Source organism: Anthonomus grandis, chromosome 12, assembly GCF_022605725.1.
Source record: "Anthonomus grandis grandis chromosome 12, icAntGran1.3, whole genome shotgun sequence".
NCBI lineage: Eukaryota > Metazoa > Arthropoda > Insecta > Coleoptera > Curculionidae > Anthonomus > Anthonomus grandis.
In genome coordinates, this window is record NC_065557.1 from 14,285,360 (window position 1) to 14,310,165 (window position 24,806).

The 24,806-nt window shown below is 28.7% G+C and overlaps 2 protein-coding genes across 2 annotated transcripts in view; one reads left to right on the forward strand and one right to left on the reverse strand.

Annotated features, from left to right (window-relative positions):
* The window catches only part of LOC126742861 (lachesin-like), a 260,367-nt gene that overhangs the window by 46,877 nt on the left and 188,684 nt on the right, over window positions 1–24,806 (reverse strand). The window lies entirely within an intron of this gene.
* Window positions 19,372–24,806, forward strand: part of LOC126742862 (uncharacterized) — a 32,173-nt gene continuing 26,738 nt past the window's right edge. The window contains exons 1-3 of the mRNA XM_050449680.1: window positions 19,372–19,582; window positions 19,651–19,952; window positions 20,042–20,219. Coding sequence (XP_050305637.1) covers window positions 19,736–19,952; window positions 20,042–20,219 — 395 coding nt within the window. The 5' untranslated portion in view covers window positions 19,372–19,582; window positions 19,651–19,735. The remainder of the gene's footprint in view (window positions 19,583–19,650; window positions 19,953–20,041; window positions 20,220–24,806) is intronic.

A 24,806-nucleotide genomic window follows, 5' to 3' on the forward strand; every position in this document is an offset into this window, starting at 1 on the left:
CTGATACATTGTTTGTGGTGTAGATATAGATTCCAGCCGTACCGATCATAACTTGATCAATAAGATTAGATTTCCCATATCATATAAGTATTCTTGAGGAGACTTTGTGTCGATATTTTTAGCATTCAAAGTGCAGCATTTAGTCTTCTCTTGTTCCTTTAGAGAAAAAAATTATTTTTGATTACGCTCAGTTAAATAAAGGTTATAATTGTAACCGCATATATTTTAAGAACTTTTTTAAATTTTAAATTTCCAAAGATAATATAACCCATTAAAAAATTTAAAATATAAAATTTTAATTATTATATAATTTTAATTATAAAAATATTGTATAGTTGTAATAAAGTTGAGAACCGTAATTACGATCAGAAGAGGCATTTGTCTATCATTGATCATCCAAAGGTTCATTCAGGATCAAACCCACTCCGTCAGATTCTCCAAGGTGACCAAAAAACTGGTTTGTCTATTGGTGTTTAAAAAAAATGTTTAAGATTTTCTATTTAATTTTTCTGGCTTTTAAAGTTTTACTTTGTATTCTTTAAATTCACCTTGGACTCCAATTTACTAATTGGCTAATTTCTTTACCTTTTTGGAGTCTGATATACCTGACTTAACTGGTGGTTGAATTGAACCCTGGTTTCTTCTTGAATCTTACCACTAGGTCAATTGCTTTCTAGATTTTCATAAGATTTATTTAGGCGGCTTACTCTTGTAGTTGCTGGAACTCATTGCAAAGGAAGTGGGAATTGTTTGGTTAGATATCCATAACCTATTGCAGCTTAAGTTCAGCAAAGAACCTAGTTTTAAGTCAATAATCAGTCCGTTGTTTTACCTTATTTACTTACCCATATTTTGTTTTTTAAAGTTAATATCGTTAATTAAATTTAAAATTTCCTTTAGTTTATTAGCCATATTATAGACTTTCTATAATCTAGTAATGGGTAAATGTAACAAAAACACCGGATTATAGCGAAATTTGCCCTAAAATTGCGAGATCTTAGCAAATATGAGGGCTATGATCTTGTTGGATTCAGGAGGAAGAAACTAAGATAAAACAGTTAGAATTTTTACAGTAGTACCCATAGAAACTAAGTTAGAGACCTCTAAAATTTGGAATTTTTCATTTTGTAGATGGGTATCGAGTATCCAGTATCGATTTTTTTTTACCAAAAAATGAATTTTATCAAATCTGAGTTAACTTTACCACTGGCTTGATGTTATCACCTAGATCACGAAAACCCTGGGTTATAATGCTATGATTCACAAAGAAATAAGGAAATGAGAGCACTTTAAAAATTCGGAAAAGATCATTTTTCGATCTCGTTCTTGAGCCCAAAAATGGGCCCTAAAATTAACAAAATTAAAAGCGAGATCTCTGCTGATATGAGAACTACGACCTTGGGATGGTCCCGTTGGATCAGGGATGAAACTGAGACAAAATGGTCGGATTTTACCTTCCGGTACGTATATACGCCAAGATATCGATCTCCAAAGTTTAAGATGTTTCATGCTGTAGGTATATCTTGCGGTTTTTCATCAAAAATTTATGTTTTTGGAATTTAAACTAACCATACCAGCGACTTGATCCAGTTATCTAATTCACGAAAACACAGGGATATATTAGGACTCTAGAAGAATTAAGGGAAAGAGCACTTTGAAAATTCAGAAAAGGTCCAAATTTCAGTCAAGTTTAAATTATTTTAAGCTTCAATAGGTAGCGCTTAGATATATGAAGTTTACTATCTCACTGGTGGCTGAATTGAATCCTGGGCTTCTTCAAATTTCTGTTACCTTATTAACCCTGTATAGTAGCTGGCACCTACTACCAAAGGAGTGTCAAGGGTTTGGGTACATAACTACCCTCTACATCAGCTTACTTTCAGCTAAATACTTAGGTTTAAATAAATAAACAGTCTTTCCTTTTAACTTTGTTTTATCTTTCTATGATTTCTTTTTGCTAATTAATATTGTTAAATATATTCACATGCGCCTTAGTTTAGTAGCCGCATTGTAGGGTATTTGCTTTCTAAAGTGTATTTTAAGTAAGTAATTATTTATTGAAAAATACTTGCCATAGACTAAGGAATAATTTTTTTTTCTAAAATATTTTTTTTTCCTTAATAAATATTTTTTTTGTGTTATTTTTGGATTAGCTACTTTAACGTGAATCAAAAAAAAACTTGAAAATAAGGTAGCTTCTAGACTTCGATAACAGCTTAGATCTAGGGGGATTATCAATATTCCACAGGGACTCAAGAAAAATGTGTGGAAACCGTAAACAAAGGACGGAGCAGGAAGCCAAGTTATTATATTAATAAATATATTATACTACAGTAAGTTAGTCTACATTTTTAAATAAAATTATATTAAATAAACCAGACCATAACAACAATCTTTATTTTTTTGTATAATTAGGACGTATCAGGGAGCGATAGTGCTCACCAAAATTTATCATTTTTGGTTTTTATATTATGCATCGGACCTTTTTTATTTGTCAAAGGTGCCAATAACTGATTGGCCTGTAAATATATTTGAATATTGACTTTTATTTTTGTTCTTCTAAATTAATTTATGTTAATAATATCCTAGGCCTTTTGATACCTATGATGGCACAGTAGTAGCATATTTCAGATTCTCTCTTTAATTTCTAATTAAAAACTAATAAAATTTGTAATAAACTGATTTTTTAACAGAGTTAAATATTAGGTGATTTTCTTACTTAAATTTTAGTTAAGCACAAGAAAGACCTTTCTGATGTTATTAAACCTATTAAACTTTCAGTCCTATTTGGATAGCAAGATATTTTATTTTGTCACCATTAAATTTAAACTAAGAAAGGAAGTAAAATTACATCAGATATTTATCTAAATTTGAGGTATAAGTAATTTGTCAAAATACAATTATTGGTCAATAAATACTTACTTTATCATAATTAACCTTATTATAACTATAGCTAGCGCAAAAATTCATGATCGCGGAAACTATCGACAGGTAGTCCTTAAATAAAAGTTGTCTTTTTGACATTGTGTCAATTAAGCCTTCAATAAAAAAGTTGAAACTAGATATGATAGGTATTCTCTATGGTACCTTCCATTCAAAATAACAGTCGACGATACTAGGAACTTGAAAATAGTATTAGCAGTAAGGTCCTTACACTCTGTGTGAAGTAATTAAAATCGCGCGTTGTATTACCGTTTATCTGTTATTTATACCTGTGTCTCCGAGTTGTCAAACTTGTATCTAAGTTTAGTCTGTTACCTTTTTTTAGCCAAAACTAGCACACCAATGTAACCTGGGTAAAATATGTCTATTTTAAAAGTCATACCACGTGGATATACCATATATAGCATTAAAAGCTGCACATTATCAATTTACGTCGTTTTTTATAAGTTTAAAGTGTTTTATTTTTATCTCATTTATAGTATTATTTTCAACTTCAGTTCACTTAACCTTAAAGGTAACACAAACTTTAAATAACTTATTTCAAAAACCTATTTTTAAGTATAATGTATGAAATATGAAAATGCTGTAAAACTTTCCTCAATTTTTGTTTCCTGGCGAATTTCGTTTTAGAGTTTCATTTGTAATTTTTTGTTTTATAATATCAAAACCTACGTTTTACTTGTGGTAATACAGATAGCGCTTGCATAGTTTTAGTTCGATCTATGCTTGTATGATTTTAGCTGATTCCTCTACATCACTTTCCTTAATCTTACATTGTTTATCTTTTCTGTCGCCCTAGCCTCAACTTTTTCCATCCTCTCTCCTCCTTTTTCTTATACAATTACAATTGCATAAGCTTCGCACTTTAAACATCTACGATTTCTTATTTAAAGAAAAAAAAAACAATCAATAACAATAAAAAAAAATTATTAATTTTGTATTTAAGTTGACATATTTTATACAATAGAAGCATTATTTATTTCGTTCCATAATTAGTCACAATTAATTTTTTTTGCTTTACGTGAAAGAAGCAAGAAAACTTTGTTTCTTAAGATGAGCTAACAATTTATCTTAACCCATTTATTATAAATGAGAAAATATGGTCTAAGCCCGAAAAGTTTAGGTGCTCCTTAAGTTTCTAGGAAAGTTTTCTTAACAAATTTTTATGTTTGCAACATAACTAGAATGTTCTTAAAAGGGTTTGAGTAAAAAAGAGTATTTCTACCCCAATAAATTTATATAAAAGGAGATCTTGTACCTCAAAAGTATATGGGTCTTTGAGTTTTTTCGTACCTTACGTCGTAGAGATACAAAAGATCCAAAGAGTAACCAAATGTTAAAGTGTGAAGTGTAGTAAAAATTCAATATAGATTTTTATTCATTATTATATATTTATTAAAATTTCCAAGCATAACTTATACTCAACTTAAAATATCTTTGTAATTTTATTACTTTGCTATAACGGAGTTTAACTAAGCGCAATTTTTTCCAATTTTAGGTAATTTAAAATCATAAAGAATATTTTATATGACAACAAAAACATTCATTAAAATATTCTTTTTAAAAAAAAAATTCATGCCCATTATTTTCATATTAGAAAGTTTCTTAAAATTTAATCCTTAAAAAAAAATTTTTCAAAAATGTTATTCGAAATTTAAATATCAAAATATATATACGTTATTTAAATCCTTTAGAAACTAAAACGTAGAAACTAATGCGTCCATGTCTATGCAAAAATTTAGATTTTTTATGATAGATCCTTTTTACAATTTGAAATATATTTAAAACTATTATGACTGAAATCGTCCATTTTATTTTAAAATTGATGCCTTTTATTTTTATTGGGTAATAGAGCAAAATAATAGCAGCAATTTTCAATTTCACCGTACAGTTTTTATTTATGCTCGTTTGTTAGGAAAACTCGTGAAAAATTTATTGTTGCTACACGTTTAAATTTGCTTTGGTCGCATATCACACAAATGAAATTTGTTGGTAGTCATTTGGATAAAGTTACAGTTGCATTGTTTAACATGCGTTAAAAACTCGTAACAGTCAAAATATATTGGTATATATTTAATTTTCTACCGAATTTCGTACTATTTTTTCAGTTTATAAATAATTAAAATATAAATTAAATATTAAAATTTAACGAACTATTCTATTGATACTTTTCGGTTTTTAATGTCTGTATTTGTAATTGAAATTCATACTTTTAGCGAACTATTTTATTTATTATGTTTGAAGAATTTCAGATTTAAATATTTTTAAAATATGTTGTTGCATGCTGTAATTGACTATAAGAAAAGTCAAAATAAAATATAAAAAAAGTTTACTCTAAATACGTATTTTTATTTAATTTTAACTTTCTCTAATGTATTTATTGTAAAGTTACTGTTATAAAATAGTAGATAGCAAATCCTTTTTGATAGTGTCTACAGATGACTATTTACAACGTTATTCTTTACAAATTAAAGGATGAATTATAAATAATTGAGAAATTTTGAAATTTACACTCAAATTTTTAAATTCGTTGTAAACAGCTAAAATATATCTTTAAAACATATCAATCAAATTAAAATAAAATATTTACTACAAAGTTTTTTTAATTCTTGATTTTGAAGCGAAAAATTTAACTTTTAAGCGAAAGTTAACAATTTAATTTTTAAATAACTCGTCCAATACGTTATCATTTTAATTTTTAAAGCATAATAAGGCCCACTAAAGTTATGCAAGGAAAATGTAAAAAATTATTCTAGGTAAATAGTATATCCATTATAAAATTGCTCAAATATCCTCAGAAAAAGCTGCATTAATATACAGTTTAATTGAATTTAAAATTTATATAGTATTACTTATTATTTTAATTTTAGTGACAAAATAGTTAGTTAAGATAAAACTATATAACTATATAACTCAATTTTCTAAATAATAATAAAATTTTAAATATCTTTGCTTTAGAATTTTCGTAAGCTTTACCTTTATAATTAATAATTTTAGTTAAGCAGCTTCCTAAGCAATACCTAAATAAAATTGATTATATTTAATTCTTTTTATCCTTTTGTTTTATATACTCCTATATATAAACCTGTACTGAGCTCATACTTAAAGACAACAATTTTAATTAACAGGTTTTTTGTAAAACTTAAAAAATACATATCTATAAGAAATTTTGATATATAATGAAAATTTGTACAAATTGTCGCCAAATCATATTTTAACGTTGCCATTTCGCTAACAATTTTTCTCCAAGAAAAAAATTGGTGTTTTACTACCCATAAAAATCCTGCCGAGATAAAGACATTTGTTAACCCAAAACGAGAAGATCGTTGCTGCCTTATATATACCCCTTTTATGCGGCACATAAGGTAAAAATGGCATACTCCAATATGCCTCAAAAAAAATTCAGGTCAAAGAGAGTATCGATTTCGAGATTATGTACCCATAAAACGGAAAAATGGTTGATATATCTGATGTTCGTCTCTTTGCGCGGATGTAATAAGGCAGAAAATGTAGATTTGGCTATATTTTGATTATTTTTCTTTTGAAAATATTTTTATACTAGATCAAAATATTGCAATCGTATATGAAGATCGTTAAGCTTAAAAAAATTCTCGGATTAAATTTAAAATATTTTTTAAAGATTCTTATGTTATTTTTGCTAAAAGGATCTGATAAAATCATAAAATGAAAATTAATTTTCAATTTACAATACATTTGACAAATTAATTGCAAAGTTATCATAAAAAGCCACAAATTCATATCATCTACCGAAAGGGATTTATTTTTGCCTGAAAATGAAACATGTGTTTGCGTAATAATCAATCAAGTAAATGACATGTAATTTATATTGGCGATATAATATTACATTTTAGGCGTTATTTTATATTAAATAATTTAATAAATATTCATGTAAATATATAAAAAAGAATTTAGGACATGCGTAATTAAAAAAGTAATATTTACCACTGATCCCAAACAATAGAAGAAACGTTTTAATTTATTCTTATTTAGCACAAAAAAATGCTTCAGAAAATTAAACATCTATTTTTTGTATGTGGTAAGTTACAAATAAAAATGCTATATGCTACTTTAAGTTGTGACGTATTTTTCCACATGCTTTAATTAGACGAGAAAATACTGGATATACCGGGTGACACAGGAAAAAGAGAACACTTAATAACTATTTTACTCTTTAAGAAAAACAAATGAAATTTGGTATATCCATGGAATTATTATAAGAGCATCTTCTAAAATAATCAGTTGTTCTTCATCGCATTCAGTTTATTCGAAAGTGACACTAACTTTCTTATTTTAAATGGCACTCTTGGTATATTATTACCTATTTCAATAGAAAATATTATTCTGGAAACAATGATACTAGTTATTAAATGTTCTAATTTTTAAAATTTTTTATTAGCTTTTCATCACAGATTTGATATTAAAAAAATATATTTATAGCTAAACCAGGAATCCCTATCTATGAAATTTAAAATTGTAAGAAAATTAGAGAAGGATAAATTATAGGTGTATAGACGGTTGGTGCAAAAATATCTTTAACTCTAAGCGTAGGATGAGAATCATTGAAAATTTGAACAAGAGATTTAATTCAATTTTTTGAATTAGATTTTAAAATCATAAAAAAACAGATTATATAATTTAGCAAAAAGGGTTCTTTCTTTGTTATTTTTGCTTTAATATTAACGAATTTTTAATAAATATTAATACAATAAAGTATGTGTTAATAGATAATATGAATCATTTAAAATATTAAAAAGGAGAACTTATAACGATTTAGTAAATAAATGAGCTTAAATTTAATAACCAACGGAAGTGAAATAGCCTATAATTTAAAAACCGTTTATTGGATTTTAAAATTGGTTCAAAATGCTATGATCAAAAGAACTTATCGAGGTAATTTTAAAAAATATTAAATTTTATTTTCAGTTTGATAGAGGTTATAAGCATTTTTTAGAATGACTTTATGTTAATTAAATTTTTTATATTACCTATTAAAAGTCTCTTTAGGTATCCAATCATCAAAAAAACACATTTCTCTCTTTAAACACTTATAATATTTAAGAATGCCGTGTAAGTCTTATGTTTTTACAAAAATATCGTACCTCTCAAGTAAATATAGTAAGTCCTTATAAAATGGTAATAAGAGTTTTTTTCTAGGTCTTTTTCAATTTTTGCACCAAACCGCTATTTCTTTAACTTATTTAGCATATTTTGCTACGTTTAGAATATTTTGACACATAACACGTTTATACCCATCAAATAAAAGCAACCTGTATAATAATAGTTCTATATCTCTCTGTCATACAAAAGGCATAAATCACTATATTTTATCAAACTCAATACTTACCTATGCATTTATCTAATTTCCTTATAAATATTTTACAATATTTTAGTATTAGAAACCAAAATTCGAACTAAATTCAATTCACATTAACAATTTAATAAAATACTGGACAATTTTCATTTAAGTTATGCATTATTCAAAAAAAAAATGGAATAAAATGTACCTTTCTAATATAAAATTGCCAATAATTTGTTAGTAAAATATTAAAGTATTTTGTCAAAATGGCTAAAAGATACGCATCTGCCAAAATATTATTAATTTTTGGGTCTTATTTTGAAAATAGTAATAAGTATATGGGTACACAGGGAAGGAACTCCAAATCAGCATATATCAAATCATTATATATTTTTCATAAATTTTACTAGACTAATCCACAATTATGGATACTAACGGTTAATAAGGACTCCTCCAGACCTAAATTTGGCACCATACGTTTGGGTTTAAAGGTACGAGTGAATATTTAATGGTGTAGTTCATTTAACACTAAAAGAACAGCAGCTTTATTAATGCTATATCCAAAACGTTTAAGGTCGATGTTGATTCATTACCAAATAAAGGCACCAGATCGTGATTATTTTCAAATTTTTTAATTTTATTAATGCAAGTTTACCAGTTATTGATAATCATGTTTTACAAGAAATAGTATAACAAATACACCTAATGAATATGTCAATCACATCCAAACTACTTTCCTGTTATAATAGTTTCACCAGTATCCAGTAAATTTAATTAAAATTGAAATTAAATGTGCACAACTATTTCTATCAACAACATCCAGTAAATAGGTTGATCAAAAGAGGAAATGACACTGCTATAAACTGTCCACCAGCCTTACCCGATTTGACTTCTTTGGATTATTTTAAGACGGTCTTTGATATCCCTGGTACTCCAGATAAAATAATGAGAAACAATTCATAAAGAAAATTTAAAAATGAGTAAAAATTAAAAAAAAGGGGCGAATTCTTGTTAACATTACAATAACGCTTTCTAAGTATAATAGAATTAAATAAGATGGATAAACACCGAGAGGGCTTCACAAAAAAAGATGTCAATATTCGGTTATGGCACTTCGAAAAAACGTTGTTTTAATTAAAACAGCCTATATCACAGAAACAATTCAAAGTATGTAAACTTGTTTCCAGTCGTAAAATATCCGAAGATTATCAAATTTAATACACACATCGTAGACAACCAAAATTTACAGAATCTTTATGTGTTATTAAGTGATTAAAACTACTTATAAAATTTAGGGTTAGTACTAGATAAACTTTGATGGTAAAAGTCTTTATTTTTAATTTAACTAATATAAAAATAAAATCCGTTACGAACCATAAAAGATTTTCGTGGAAATAGCGACTAGAAATGTAAACTCGTTCTTTTAAGCAAAATGGGTTTAATAAAATATATTTCTAAAAAGCAACAGGAATCCTGGTAAATCTTGCTTAAATTTAATACAGTTTAAAACGTATTTTTATTTAGATATCTTTTATATTTATAAGGATTTTTAGTTGTAGCAAAATTTATTAAGATAGTAACTTCTATAGAAATAGAGACTAAAAATAGAAACTCGCTCTTTTAAGTAAAATAAGCGTATTAAAATAGATTTCTGAGAGCCAACAATATTTATAAATCCAAGTAAATTTAATTTAAACCTAAAGCAGCTAAAAATAAATTTTTGTTTGTAATTTTTTTTATATTTTTGAAAAATATTAATTATGCTAAGATCCAATGAAGCAAGAACTAAATATATGCTGTTATATGTTATTTTTAATATTTTATTTTTATTACTAAGCCGCAAATTACAATAAAAAAATTTATATATTCGTATTTAGTTGATAAATTTTTATTTATGCAAAACTACCACAATATCCTGTGTGGAAAAACAGTAGGTGTTTTTAATAAGTTGTTTCAACAAATTAATGGAAAAATGTAAAATTATAGTGGCGGCATGAGTCAGAAATTAATTGATGTACGTGTTCAAAAAGTAGAGAAAAAACAATTATCGTTTACATATATTTAATCAAGGTATACTCAATATTATATTTTAGCAGTTTTTAATGATATTATTAGGAAATATAAATGTATATTTTAATTGAATAGTTTTTTGTCTGTTTGTCTGTTAGATGAATATCTCTTTTAAGAGTCGCTTTTCAAATTGTTTTCTGCTAAAATAATTACTATATAGGGATCGGATTATAATTACCAAGAAAGTTTTTGAACAATCTACATTTTTAGTAGTACAGTTTATCATAATATCATTTCATTACTATTAATTAGGATTTAACCTTATTAAATAAATAAAAAGGCATGCTGTCAACTAACCAACAATATAAGTTACAAAAAAATTCTTTGATAAAATAGAAACTTAATTTAAAGGCAATGTTCTTACAAGCAGTAATAAAAATTAACCAAAAAAAAATTTATGAAATCTATAGGGTGTTTATTACCGGGATATTGCTGCACTGATTTATTTTAAGCTAAAGATTTTTCAAAGCTGGTTTGAGATATACAGGGTGATTTTTAAGTTGACACTTTTTTTTTAACTGTGTATAGAACTCGGTAAAATAAACATTTTTTCAAATAACTTTAATCAAAAAACCAAAAAATAAAAAAATTGCATTACCAAAATGTTATAAAATGAGTCCAATATGGTCCTCTCTAATTTAAATAAGTTGTTCAAAGTTGTCACCATTAACTTCAACACAACGATTTGCTCGACGTAACCACTGTTCCGTAACGGCACGCAATAGAAAAATCGGTTTTTGTCTAACTGTTGCCGCAGCTTGCTCAATACGTGTTATTAGTTCTTCTTCTGTGTCGATAGGCGTCTTGAAAACTAAACTTTTCATATACCCCTACAAAAAAAAGTCACATGGATTTAGGTCTGGCGACCTTGGTGGCCATGCAACTGGTCCATGTCGGCCAATCCACCGATTTGGGTAACTTAAATACAAAAATTCGCTCACTTCTCGTCTAAAATGGGCAGGTGCTCCATCCTGCAGGAGCCACATAGCTTGCCTAATATTCAGTGGCACGTCTTCTAATAGAACAGGCAGATTATTTTGCAAAAAGTCCAAATAAACATCGCCCGTCAAACTGTCTGGTAAGATAAATGGTCCAACAAGTATCCCATTCATAATTCCTGCCCACACATTAGCAGAAAAGCGGTGTTAAACATTGGTTCTGCGAATTGCATGGGGATTATCAACAGACCAAACATGCGTATTTCAAAAATGTTTAATTCCGTTTCGGGTGAATGTTGCCTCGTCCATGGCTAAAATTTTGTTCGAAAAATCTTGATCATTTTTATGTTGTTGTACGAACCATTCACAAAACTGAACTCTGCGGGGGAAGTCTTCAGGCAGTAGCGCTTGGACACGTTGAACGTGAAAGGGATTAAATTGATTCTCGCGCAATGTTGTCCATACTTTTAATTTAATCCGACCTGCCCTGCAACAACTCGAGTACTTGCTGTTGGATCTTCTTCGATGAGATTTAAAATTTGTTCTTCCCTATGAACATTTTCAGGTCTCCTTCCTCTTCCTGCATGCTCTCCACGATGTTCCCATAAATCGCCAGTATCCCTAGCCCGTTGAATAAGATTTATGAAACTTCTGGGTGTAGGATGATTCCGCAAAGGAAAGCGGTCTGCGTATAATACCGAAGCAGCAGCAGCACCAAAAGTGTCTAAGACTAACTGATCAGTACAATGCGTGATCGATAATACAAAAATTCGAGCAAAAACTAAACATAAACAGACGATGAAAAACAAACCCATATGTATACCCCTTGTTTTCGAGTGTATCGAAAAAAGTTATTTAAAAAAAATGTATATTTTACCGAGTTCTATACTCAGTTAAAAAAAGTATCAACTTAAAAATTACCCTGTATATCTTAGTAAATTAAGTCATATGATATGGTATAAAAACCGACTTTTAAGGTTTCATTTACTTTTTTGCACCAGCCGTAGCTATGAGTAAATATCAATTCGTCAATCCAGCAAGTAAAACTTTATAATTTTAAACAAAATAATTATCATAAACAAAGCTCAAATATGAATAAATACCATATTTAGGCATATGTAGATAAAAGAGCAATTTGGTTAATATAGAAAATTTGGCAATTTTTGATAAAATATAGTATATGCAAAAGATTTTTACCAAAGTTATTAATATAGCATAAAATAGTACAATTGTTGCAGATGCCACAAATAACTTTATATTACATAAAATTATTATTTACCTAATCTTAGCATAATTTTACGCACTAATATTATAGAATAATAAAGTAAATAGAGCATGGACTTAACCAAAGAATAGCAAGACTGGTAAGGAGCGTGTCTCTATTTTAGTCTCCCATGCGTGACTTAAATACTTCTTGTTGACTGAAACTTTTAATTTGACTAATGCTTTTATTTCGTTAGACATTACATACAGATCATGCTTTATTGTACTTATTATAACTTATTGTAAATAATAAAACTAATACACTATGATAACATAACCAGAAAAACACACAATTGATCCAAAAAAAAATTATATAAATAACACGTTAAAAGGATTTAAAATTCGCTTAAACTTTTACGGCAAACAGACATAAAAACTGCGTAAATATAGAGCAATAATTAAGCAAGTACATTTAATTTATTAGTCTCCTCCAACCACTTCGAAATTGGATAACTAAAATTACTCTAGTTCATTTCATTCTTTAAATCCAATGGAAGGCACTTCAAAGTTGTTTTACATACGTAGTTATAACCCATCTTACCTATTTGGTCATTATTATTTGGTTTTGTATTGGTTTTTGTTATTTAGTAGACTTAAGAATTCTTCTTCTATTATTAATGAAAAAATTAAGGCCTTGTAAAAGATATATCTTATGATAAGGATAACCAATATGTAACATATTGGTTAAAACGAAATCGAAATATATATCAGGTTAATTTATTCTTTTTTGCACAATATTTTTGTGGAGTTGTCATAAGGGCCTCTCCATGCAGTTATTCCGTATCAAAGATGTGACTATACGAGAGCAAAATACACTGATCTTAGAGTATGTAGCTCTGGAATCTTAGACAACATATTAAAAAGGTAGAAAATTAACGTAAATTTATTGTTAGGGTTTGTATATGTATTTTGAGGTAGATATATTTATCAACAGTTATTCCTAGGTTAGTTACCCATCTAGATCTCTTTATGGACCAGTTTGATTTGTATCTAAAAGAGAAGTTTATATTGACTATTTGAAAATGTAACGTAACCCGCTGCTTTTAAATTTACTGTAAGTAGATTCATATCAAACCAGTGTGGAATTTTTTTGAGATTAGAATTAATTTTTGATTTTCATTCAGATTTCATCATAATCTTTGATATTTCAGTCTACGAACCTAGTTTTTATTTAAATGTACCAAAAAACTGTTTTTTTTTTGTTGTGAGCTGTTTAGGAGAAACCGCTAAAAATATTTTATTTACATAAATTGCATCTTAAAAATTGTTCGAATAAAATTAATTAACTTGCTCATAGCCAAGAATAATTGTTTTAATTTTGTACACTTTAAGATATTTATGTTTTATAATTAATGTAAATACGTTAATTATTCTCATAGCTTTTGCACTATTTTTTATTCTGTAGTTAAAGTTAATTCGTAGGGTTTATTTAGGGTTCTACTTAACTACTCTAAGTAGTTTGTATTTTGGCCCCAATTAAGGTTATTTAGGTTATATTATTGTAAATGCTTGTATTTTAAATTTTGTAAAATTTGTATAGTTGCTTGCATTAGCCGTCAGTATTCTCCTAAAATTATTGTTCTTTTTCGGCAAAAAAAATGAAGAAATTCTAAATATTTCGAAACTCTTTCATCGGGCTTTAAAAAGGACGCGCTTTATGACATTTTGTTTAGTTTTTAATTGTTTAGTCAGGTTTTACCTTGAAAACCATTCAACGATAGTCAAGGCGAGTTAGGTTAGTGTTTTTGATGTTACCAATAAAAGTGTGTTCCCGAATTTCGTTACAATATTCTTGATGTTACTATTACTAAATATTATTATTAATTAAATATAAGGCATAAATTGTGCTGGCAGATTTAGCATAATTTAAAAAAGTATTCTTAAGTTTTACTCCATAGTAATGCAAAAAAAATTAATAAAAATTTTAAAAGCCTTAAGAATTAGAAAAAAATATAAACTCTAAGAACTTCATTTATAAAAACAAATATTGATGTTCATTTAAATTATGCAAGAAAATAAATAAAAATCATCATAAGTACTGCCTTCAATAAATAAACGCTTAGTATTTCAAATATTCAAATATTATATATCAATATGAATGTTATTTTACAATAACAAAAAACAAAAATATAAAAAAGTTTTACACGGAAATAGGCAGAGAAAGCAAATTAACCAAACCTAATAAAAAAAAAATTATAGTACAGGAAGTGACAGTAATCGTATTTCATATATTTCTGAGACGTAAAAATTTCCTTAAAATTTAGGTTTTTAAATGCTAGTTTTTTTTTAGATACAGGATATTTTATTTTATTTTTAGCTCTGAATATATTATTATAAAAATGTAAATACGTAAATTATTCTTCTAGTTTTTGTAAGATTTTATTCATATTTTGTAGTTAATAGTTAATTCGTAGGGTTTATTTAGGGTTCTACTTACGTTTGGTTTAATATTTTCATCATTGTGTCTAATTTCCAAGTAGTTTATCCTGTTTGAGGGCCCCATTTTGGCCCCAATTTAGATTATTTAGGTTATATTATTGTAAAACCTTGTAATATAAATTTGCTAGAATTTGTATACTTTCTTTTGACTAATAAAAGTGTGTTCCCGAATTTCGTTACAGTATTTTGTACAAATAGTCTAAGATATCTGACTTAATTCTAGAACAATAGCTATAAAAATATAGTTTTAAAATTTTATTAATATAATTTTATAAAAGACACATTAAGAAAAAATTATTATTTTGTATTAAATATCAATTTTAGTAAAGAACAGTTCTCTTTTACTTTTGTTAATAATTTGGGAGAAGGCGTTAAAAAATGTTTTATTGGAACAGACTGCAATTTGCTTAGCGATGCTATGTATATAAAATTGTTTAATAATTAAATGAAACCCTTCCTGTTTTATGTTCGGTTAAAAATATTAAACTTAAAAAAAAGCAAATTATACATACTATTAAGCTTACCCCTATATTGCATTTATTTACGTTTGCCTCTGATATTATAGATAACAAACAAATGCCCCCAAAAACTAAATTTTTATACAATCACAGATGTTCCTTTAAATTATGCAAAAAGTAATATCAAATGTGATTCCTTTTTAAAATCAAATGTCAATATCTTAGTTATTATTCAAAACCTATTTAAAAGAATTATTTGATCGTTCCAGTCAAGTCCAAATCTGCACATTAATATATCGTGTTTATTTATATTCTTTTTTCTATAATCTGTCCGTTTGTAATAAATCATGAAAAATTAAAATATAGTTAATAAACTTCAAAAACAAAAATGATAAAACTATTAATTTTTTATGGCAGTATAATGTTTTTGTAGTTATTGACCGCCATATTAATAATCGAAAAAAAAAAGCGTGATAAATGAACAAGGCGTAAATTACAAGTTACTGACAGCCTATTTGATTGATTATTATTCGAAAATAAATATGCCAAAATCACGCGTCGACAAATAGGCTTTAAGGTTGACGTATTTGGAAATTTTTAATTATTGTTTTCCAATTTATTATTTGCTAACTAAAACCAATTTACCTACGAGCTTCTTGTTGCTATGGATAAAATGCGTCGATATTTCCGAAAACCTTATTAGATTTGATGATGGTTTGTGGAAGTTGAGGCGTAAAGTAAAATATATTTAATCATTTTCCCAGCATGATATATACCTAGCATGTGTAAAATTATATTTATGTCGGACCCCTGCTTCCATTACCGCAATACAGTTTCGCTATGAAATAACCCAACCCTCTTTTATATGCCAAAAAAAGGTTTCAGCAGGATTTTTTTAGAGGATTTACAATAGAAAAAAAATATTAGTATAGTATTAAAATAAAGTCAATTAAAAGTAATTTTTATTTGTAGCTAGATTAATAATTATTCTTAAATAAATATGTCAAGATCAGTCGTCAGCAAATTATCCTTAGCGTTAACGTATTTGTAAGTTTTTAATTATCGTTTTCTAATTTATTTGCCAACTAGAACCAATTTAACTACATGCTTCTTGTGGCTATGGATAAGGCGCGATTATATTTCCAAAAACTTAATTATAATTTATAATGGTTCGTGGAAGTAGAAGTCGGAAGTAAATAAATTAAAATAAGCTTAATTATTTTCTCGGCATGATAATAGAGCTAAAATATAATAAATAATATTTAGCTCTTACTTCCTGCTTATAATAGCGTAATATACTTTCTTCACTAAATAACTCTCCATTATATATATGCCAAAAAAAGATAAACATTTTTCGGTCTTTTTTCTGGAAAACTACTAGAATTAAAAACCTCCTAATATAGTAATGAAATAAAACTATAATTTTAATTTAAATACCATACTTTGTCATTTTCTCCATTTTACATTTCACTCCATAATTTCATATTAACAAATACCAAAGTGTCATCGGAAAAATCTCCTAAATGACAATTTATGCTGATAACATTTATTTAAGTGAAAAATATCATAATATTTTAATGATGAAGTGTAATAGAATGAGAACTGTTCCCTGAAGAGCAAAGTTAATTAATGATATTATGAAACATATAGACTCAATTAGTTAAGTGTCAAGTTACTAATACAATAGTGCTTCAGTAGTTTCATTAATTTAGAGTGGCAAACGGTGTCAAATGCATTCGCCAAATCAACGAAATTGTAAAGTAAGACTTGTTTATGATCTAGGATCTTACAGATTTTAATTTTTTTCTATGGGATATGGATATTCTTTCATGCAAACTATAATTCACTTAGTGAAAAACTCAGTAAGTGAGGAGTCAGATATGTTTAACTTAATTAAAGAAAATTTAAAAACTGCCATTGTTGCATAACAACCTTATGCTGAAGCAAGCATAAAAACAACTACATTATCCTTGCTATATCCAAAAAGTGAAAAGAAGAAGATTATATGAATAAGTTATCATTTTGTCAGTGCAATGAATCTTCAAATGGGATTTAGTTAATCGCAGGTAACGTAAGCCATACGAGAAATAGTTGGTAAAAGAAAAATCTGAAAGTTATCAAAGAGTGTCAAGGCAGATACATAATAATAATAAAAATACCTGAATTTGCCAAACTGTTTACAAAATAAGGCTATTAACTTGAGCGAAATATATTTACAACATGATGGAGTTTTTTCAATTTTTTCGCATTGTCTACTTAATCAGACTTTTTTAACTCTGGCAATCAACTCAATAAATATTTTATATAATGGATAACCAAATCCTGAATAACTTGGATCTTGACTAATATAAATGCAAATGATTAAATTAAGTTTTTATAGATTTAAGATTTCTTGTGTAGGCTAAGAAATTAAAAAACTCTTATTATCTTTAAAATATGTTTTATATCATAAATCTGCTAAGATAATTTTTGTATTACATCAATTATGAACCATCAAAAATGTTTTAAAGTTTTTTAATTTTTGCTTAAATATCTGCATTTGCCAATTCAGATAATCGCTTTACCAGGGAGAAAAGGGCACCAACATATCTTTAACGTTGGTTCAAAGAAACTCCAAAACCTTAATAAAAAAGATACAAGTGCTTAGATAATATACAGAAGTTATTATTTAATTTTAATAGAGAAAAGCTTATCTAGCACGTTCGTTGCGATGCCAGTCATATGTGTCTGGTAGTCTTGTTTATGTTCTGACGGTAATCATCCTGCCATCTATTCCATTCCGACGGAAGCTGTATTTTTTAAACCGTTTGTCTGATATCGGTGTTGCGATTAGTTTTTGATGCTCACGACGAGTATAACGTTTTTAGAATGTGTAGTATTTACCAGACACAAATGACCGGTAAAGCCGCGTATCCACTGGCATTAACATTTGTAAACGTTTGCGAATATTGATAAACGCTTGCAAAACGAAGTACCCACCGATCAGCACATGTTGTTTGAAATTGTTCACAAAGCAGTTTTGAGAGCGTTTGTCGCGTATCCAGGTCTTTTTTTTGTTTTGAGGAAAATCGAGAATAGAAAAATTGTAAAAATGGCCCCGTTAAGTAGAAAGAAACTTGCCGCCTGTGCTGCATTAGTATTTTGTGCACTAATAGAAAAAGAAAAGAAGAAAAAAAGAAGGAAACATAGATTTTGGGTGTCTCATTTTTTAAAAACTAGAGTTTCTATGCAGCTGATTTCTGATATCAAAACTGACAGGAGTAGCTTATTCAAAAATTTTACTCGAGTTTCGCCAAGAGATTTTGATTTTCTGCTCTCAAGAATTTCTCCAGAAATATCTAAAATTAACACGAACTATCGAGAATGCGTCTCTGCCGAAATTAGACTGGCCATCACACTTCGCTTTCTAGCGACAGGAGATTCCTATGCCAGTCTTATGTACTTCAGAGTTTCGAAGCAGCTCATTTCTAGAATAATTCCTGAAGTATGGGCCGTCATCATGAAAGCATTAGCGAGCTATGTAAATATCTATTTATCTACAAACGTAGAATATCGCGTCTCCACTGAAATCAGGCAGAAATCCATAAACAAGTCAAATCCTTTGAAGTTACCGACTTTTCGCGGAACAGTGACAAACGCCGGCAAACGTTTGCAAATGTGAGTGACCGTGTGACACCGGATAAACATCGGATAAACATCGTGTTTGTAAACGGTTTCTAAACGTTCCGTTTGTCAGGTGGATACGCGGCTTTACGCACTGAACAAAAATAGTTTTATCCCTGCGCGGTACCAGATAAATTTCAAGATAAATATGTGACTGGCAAAACTTGTTTACACGGTTTGTGCAGTATTGACTTTAATTTATGTTAGTAATGACTTCACGAGTTCAAAAAATATTTGATTTATTAAAACAAAATGTCAGTAGTTATTGTTCAACAAATAATGATGATGTATATGTCCCAGATACCAGATTAAAGGCAAGTTTTAGCATTTTATTTTTTCCCATAACCTATAAATATTTGCAAAATTTTGTAATATATAATTCGTTTGAGCTAGAGGCAACTTCAAGCTCAGAAAAATCTAAAGATGTACCTCAAGTGATATCTTATTCGCCTGTTGTGGTCGAATTAGCTGAATTGTGTACTGAATTGCAGGTAAATTTTATAAATGTGTAAATATGTTAGATACCTTTAATATAAATTTTGGAAATTGATTTATATAGCAGACAGTGGAATCAAACCCCTTAGCCTCAACGAAGCACCAAGATCTAGCTAGTTCTATTGAGATACAAGAGACATCTGCTATAAATGCTTTGGGTAATTTGCAAGGCAGATACAGTTCAAATGAAAATGAAGATATTGAAAGTGAACAAGAAGATCCATTCACTGGAACTCATTCAAGTTCAGATCCTGATTACGATCCTACGTCCCCCTCTAGCTCTTCAGATGATGATTCAGTGTCCTCTATTACCAGCGTACATGATGGCAATAACTCTTTGTATGAGAGAAATAGCGAGGATGATAGGTAATTTATTTAAATCAGGCTGTATAAATCAAATAAAAAATACTATATTTATGGAAATTTACAAGTTATTAGCGCCTTTACTTTTGCAGAAAATGTTCAAACATACGTATGGATACCAATGGACATGAATAATGCACTGAATATGAATGAGCACTCTTTTCCACAAAGTATTAATGTAGCTTCTCAAGATTGCAGTAGTCCCTTAGCTACATTTAAACTATTTATAGATAAGAATGTGATCAGTTTAATAGTAGCTGAAACAAACAGGTATGCTTTACAACACATAAGTTCAACAAGCCTCGTCTCATACTTTGGATAGATGCAGATGAAGAGATGTACAAATTAATTAAAGTTAGTTAGAATTCCAATCATTAACCTTTATTGGGCTAAACTTCCTCTGTATCATAATAAATATATTGCATCAAAAATAATCAGAGATAGATTCTTGCTACTCTTACAATATATTAATTTTAATAATAATGACAATTTGCCTAAATCGCAAGATCGCCTTTTTCGCATACGCCCGCTTCTGACTTTACTTAATATAAGATTCCAATGTATTTTAAGCCCAGGAGAGGAAGTTGTTGACGAAAGTGTGATACCCTGGAGGGGACGTTTAGGTATACACCAATATATTAAAAACAAGCATCACAAATATGGGGTTAAGCTATACAAGTTGTGTACTTTGGAAGGGTATACAATTAATGTCAAGGTCTATTGTGGCAAAGAGGAAAATCAAGAAGATTCAAGCGATCCACATACAGTTAATGTGATTATAAACCTTATGGATCATTTGCTTGATTCGGGCCGCATCTTATATGGCGATAACTTTTATTTAGGTGTTCCCCTTGTAAAAAAACTTTTACAAGCAAAAAAAAACGTTTTATTGTGGTACACTTAGGGCCAATCGAAAGAATTTATTAAGCGTGGTATTAAAAAAAATGAAGTGATAGGAGTACATAATGATAATGGGATAAAAATTATAAAGTGCCAAGACAAAAGGCCAATATTAATGATCTCAAATAAAAAAGACCATAGCATAAGCCTTCAAGACACCGGTAAAAAAAATGGAAAATCAGAACCACTTCTAAAACCCAAGTGTATTATAGATTATAACAGGGCTAAAAAAGGCGTTGATCTTAGCGACCAAATGTCGTCGTATTATACCTCTTTACATAAAGGGTTAAAGTGGTACAGAAAAACGGCTTTCGAGTTGATTCGAGGAACTACTATTGTAAATTCCCAAGTGGTTTTTAATGAAATTAATAAAGAGAGCCGTCTAAATATGTTACAATTTAGAGAAGCTTTAGGACAGGCGCTAGCAGAACAAGGTTCTGAATGACAAAATACAAGCTTAATACATACTCCAAAAAGAATACACACATTTGCTGTTGAGCAGGGCCCTGGAAAAAAAGACGAGGAAATTGTGTAGGTCACTATAAGAAGTTGCGAGCTACATTATCTAGTAAAGAAGCAGATAAAAAGGTTACCAAAGTATCAAGATATTGCGCTTATTGCGAAAATAAATCCGCGATGTGTTTATCGTGCTTCGTATCGTTTTATTTATGCTTATAACCTTGTTTTTAATAATATAAAAGACATTTACCTAAATCTTTGTATTCTTTAAAAACCTTTTGATTTGGTAGCTCGCGGTGAAAGGCCTTTACTGATGGTGCAGTTTTCAAGAAAAATTACTATAAATGAAACGTTAAAACCTGTAAGATTTTTTAAAAATTGGTATAAAAAAGGGATACCCATACCAGATACATTCGACTGGTATCGGCGTAATTAAAAAGAAGCTAACCAGACGCATATGTCTGGTACCGTCTTATTGATAAGACCGATGTGACTGGTACCGCAGTGAACGTGCTAGAAACTAGAAAGTAATCGATCAGTAAAATATATAGCATAAAATAGATATTTATGAAAAACCAAAAAAAAATTAGCTGTTAAGAAGTAAGCTGCTAAGAAGTAACTGGAGAGATTAAATAAAAATTAAAATCTAAATCTGCTGCCAAATCTTTTACTTTAAAAGCGATGGACTTTCTTAAATCAGTTTCCGACTTCTGAAATCAGAATTATCATAATTGTCTGTGAAGAAACTCATCTTTGGCAAACTTTCCAGATTCTAACCAACTGGACTTTTTCTACTTCGAGATTCTCTTACCAGAGAAAAATAATCACCTTTTAAAAATGAAACTAAAATCAGATATCATTAGAAACACCATTGCAAATTCTTTTATTAGAGAATAAGAATTAAGAAGTTTTAGGAACAAGGATTTTACTAATAGCTTTTCTTGTACTTTCTATCGATTCGCATGCATTTTTATAATTATTGTTTTATTTTTATAGTACTTATAGTCTTACACGGATACCATTTTATTTAAAAAAATATAGTTTTATTATAGCGCGCGGCAATAGAAAAATATATTTTTTTTCTTAATATATTTGGATTAGAGTAAAACTGTATATATAATTATGGTCTTTAGTTTTATTCATTATAACAAAAACTTTTAAAGGTATAAAACACATCATTATTATCACCTTACTTAAAACTTTACTTGTAGTAACAAGTTTCGCCTTATAAAGCCCTCATTAAAACCTCGTGAAATACGACCACCACACAGCTATAAAATTAAAAAAAAAAACATAATGATAAAGGATAATGTAAAACGTGACTTGCAATTTATCGAATTACATATTTAATAAAATTAAATGAAAAAAAAAGAAGAAATAAAACATAAAGCAGAGGATATCTGCATTAAGTGCTTAGACTAGAAATATTTAAGTGGTTCCAGTAAACGTTCGGTTTATTTTCTTTTAAAATCAAACCCAGAAAGTCACATGATTACCACAGTATTCATAAAGTATATTTTGAAAAAACTTTTTATTTGGTATAACTAAATTTCACTCAATATAACGATAAAGTCTTCTTTATTGGTTTGTTTTGTATCTACATGGGTTTTATTTTTCCTCGTCTTTATCCTTTTAAATAGATTCATAAATAATCAATTTAGAAAACTAGTCAGCAACTTCGTAAAAACCACTTTCACTTCTCAATTTATAGCTAACCCTAGTTGAGATTAACCTTCACAGTTGCAAACTAGGAATATTACACATCTCAGTCTGATGATAAAGTAACCAACATCAGGACTTTTTTATATTGAAAACAATATAAATAGAGAAAAGTAAATAACTCCAGATATAAAAGGAGATGTGGTAACTGCTGTTGGCCTTGAAAATAAAACTGAAACCATTTATAAGTGGTGTAAAAAGGACGATGAAGTACGCCAGATTTTCAAGCAGTCCTAAGAGACAATTCTTTATTGTGCTGCTTCAAAATTAAAAGGTTTATCTCTTGTTTGGCATAAGAGTGTAGCAACCGTAAAATTTACTTGGGATGCGTGGAAAGAAAAACTAAAGGTAGCTTATACTTCCAAGCAAAAATACCATGCTTTTCTATAAGAAAGGCCTAATCGTGACAAGAGACCCGAGGAGCTTATTTGCAACATTTTCAAAAACCAAAATTGGTACCGAGCAAGGATATAATTCCAATTAGTGACGGTTGTTTCGTTTTGATATAATTGTAAAAAGTTTAGCCATATGATAATCAAGGAACTCTTGAAATATTTAATGTTTGTAAGCATCCTGGTCATACTGAAGAAGGGTGCTATATGAGGCAAAAACAAGGACAACATAAAATATGACTAGTTCCGGATAAGGCTAACCAAAAATTTCATTAAATTCTACGTAGGCATATATAGATTTAAGTACTTTATGAAGCATTATTAGTCTTAAGGAGACGTAGCGATTAAAACTCTCTTTCAACCCAAAAAACTATATTACAAGAATCGATATGTATCATTTCACGAAATACAAAATATAATTATCAGTAAAGACGATGCTTGATTAAAAATATTCAAGCATAGAAACCCAAAAAATTGGTACTATATATTATGATCAAATCTTCCAGGAAAGAGTTACTGCCAAAGTTATTCTCTGAAAGGCAAAAAACGTTTTTGTTAAGGCTAGCATCCGTTTTCCACAAGGATAAAAGTATTGCATTTCGCATACCGTACTATCGCTTAAAAGAAACTAATGTGAAATAGCATTATGCATTAGCTTTTTAAATAATTAGTTAACTTTTTAAATAAAGGCAATTATAGGAAGAGCAATAGAGTGTATTGATAACTGCAACCTTATCAGCAAATTAGAAGTATAAAATAAAAAATAATTGAAACTTTTACCAATAGACGACATCAATGTAGGTACTTTTGCAGATGATCGGAAAAAAATATTTGATTTACTTTATAAGTATCAAGATTGTATTGCACTTTTCATTGCTGAATTCGGCTGCTGAAAATCTGCAACCATGAAAATCAATATTCATGATCAAAAGCCTTTAAAATATTAACCTTATTGATGTGTCACGATCAAGGAAAGAGATTTACCAAAAATGTTGTTGATGACCTGTTGGAAAAATGGACAACAGGAATTGTTTATTGATTATAGGAAGCTTAACTCCATCACCGGTAAAGAAAATTAACTACTTCCTGGAATAGATGATGAAAATAGATGGAATAGATAAATTACACGCTGGAAATTACTTCACTACCTCGACTTAAGATCATAATATCAGTAGGTCTCTTTCGAAGAATCATCTAAAAGATTTTGTAATACCTGAGAGGCTTTTAGAAATTAATAGAATATCACCAATCAGAGGAGACGTAACTTTGGCACGCCCCCTGTTATATCTCTAGGTGTCGTGCAGCTGCATTACTCCAGGACAGTTCGTTTTTCGGGGAATCAAGTTGGATCCCAAACTCTCCTGGCACGATCATGCAGACACCAGAA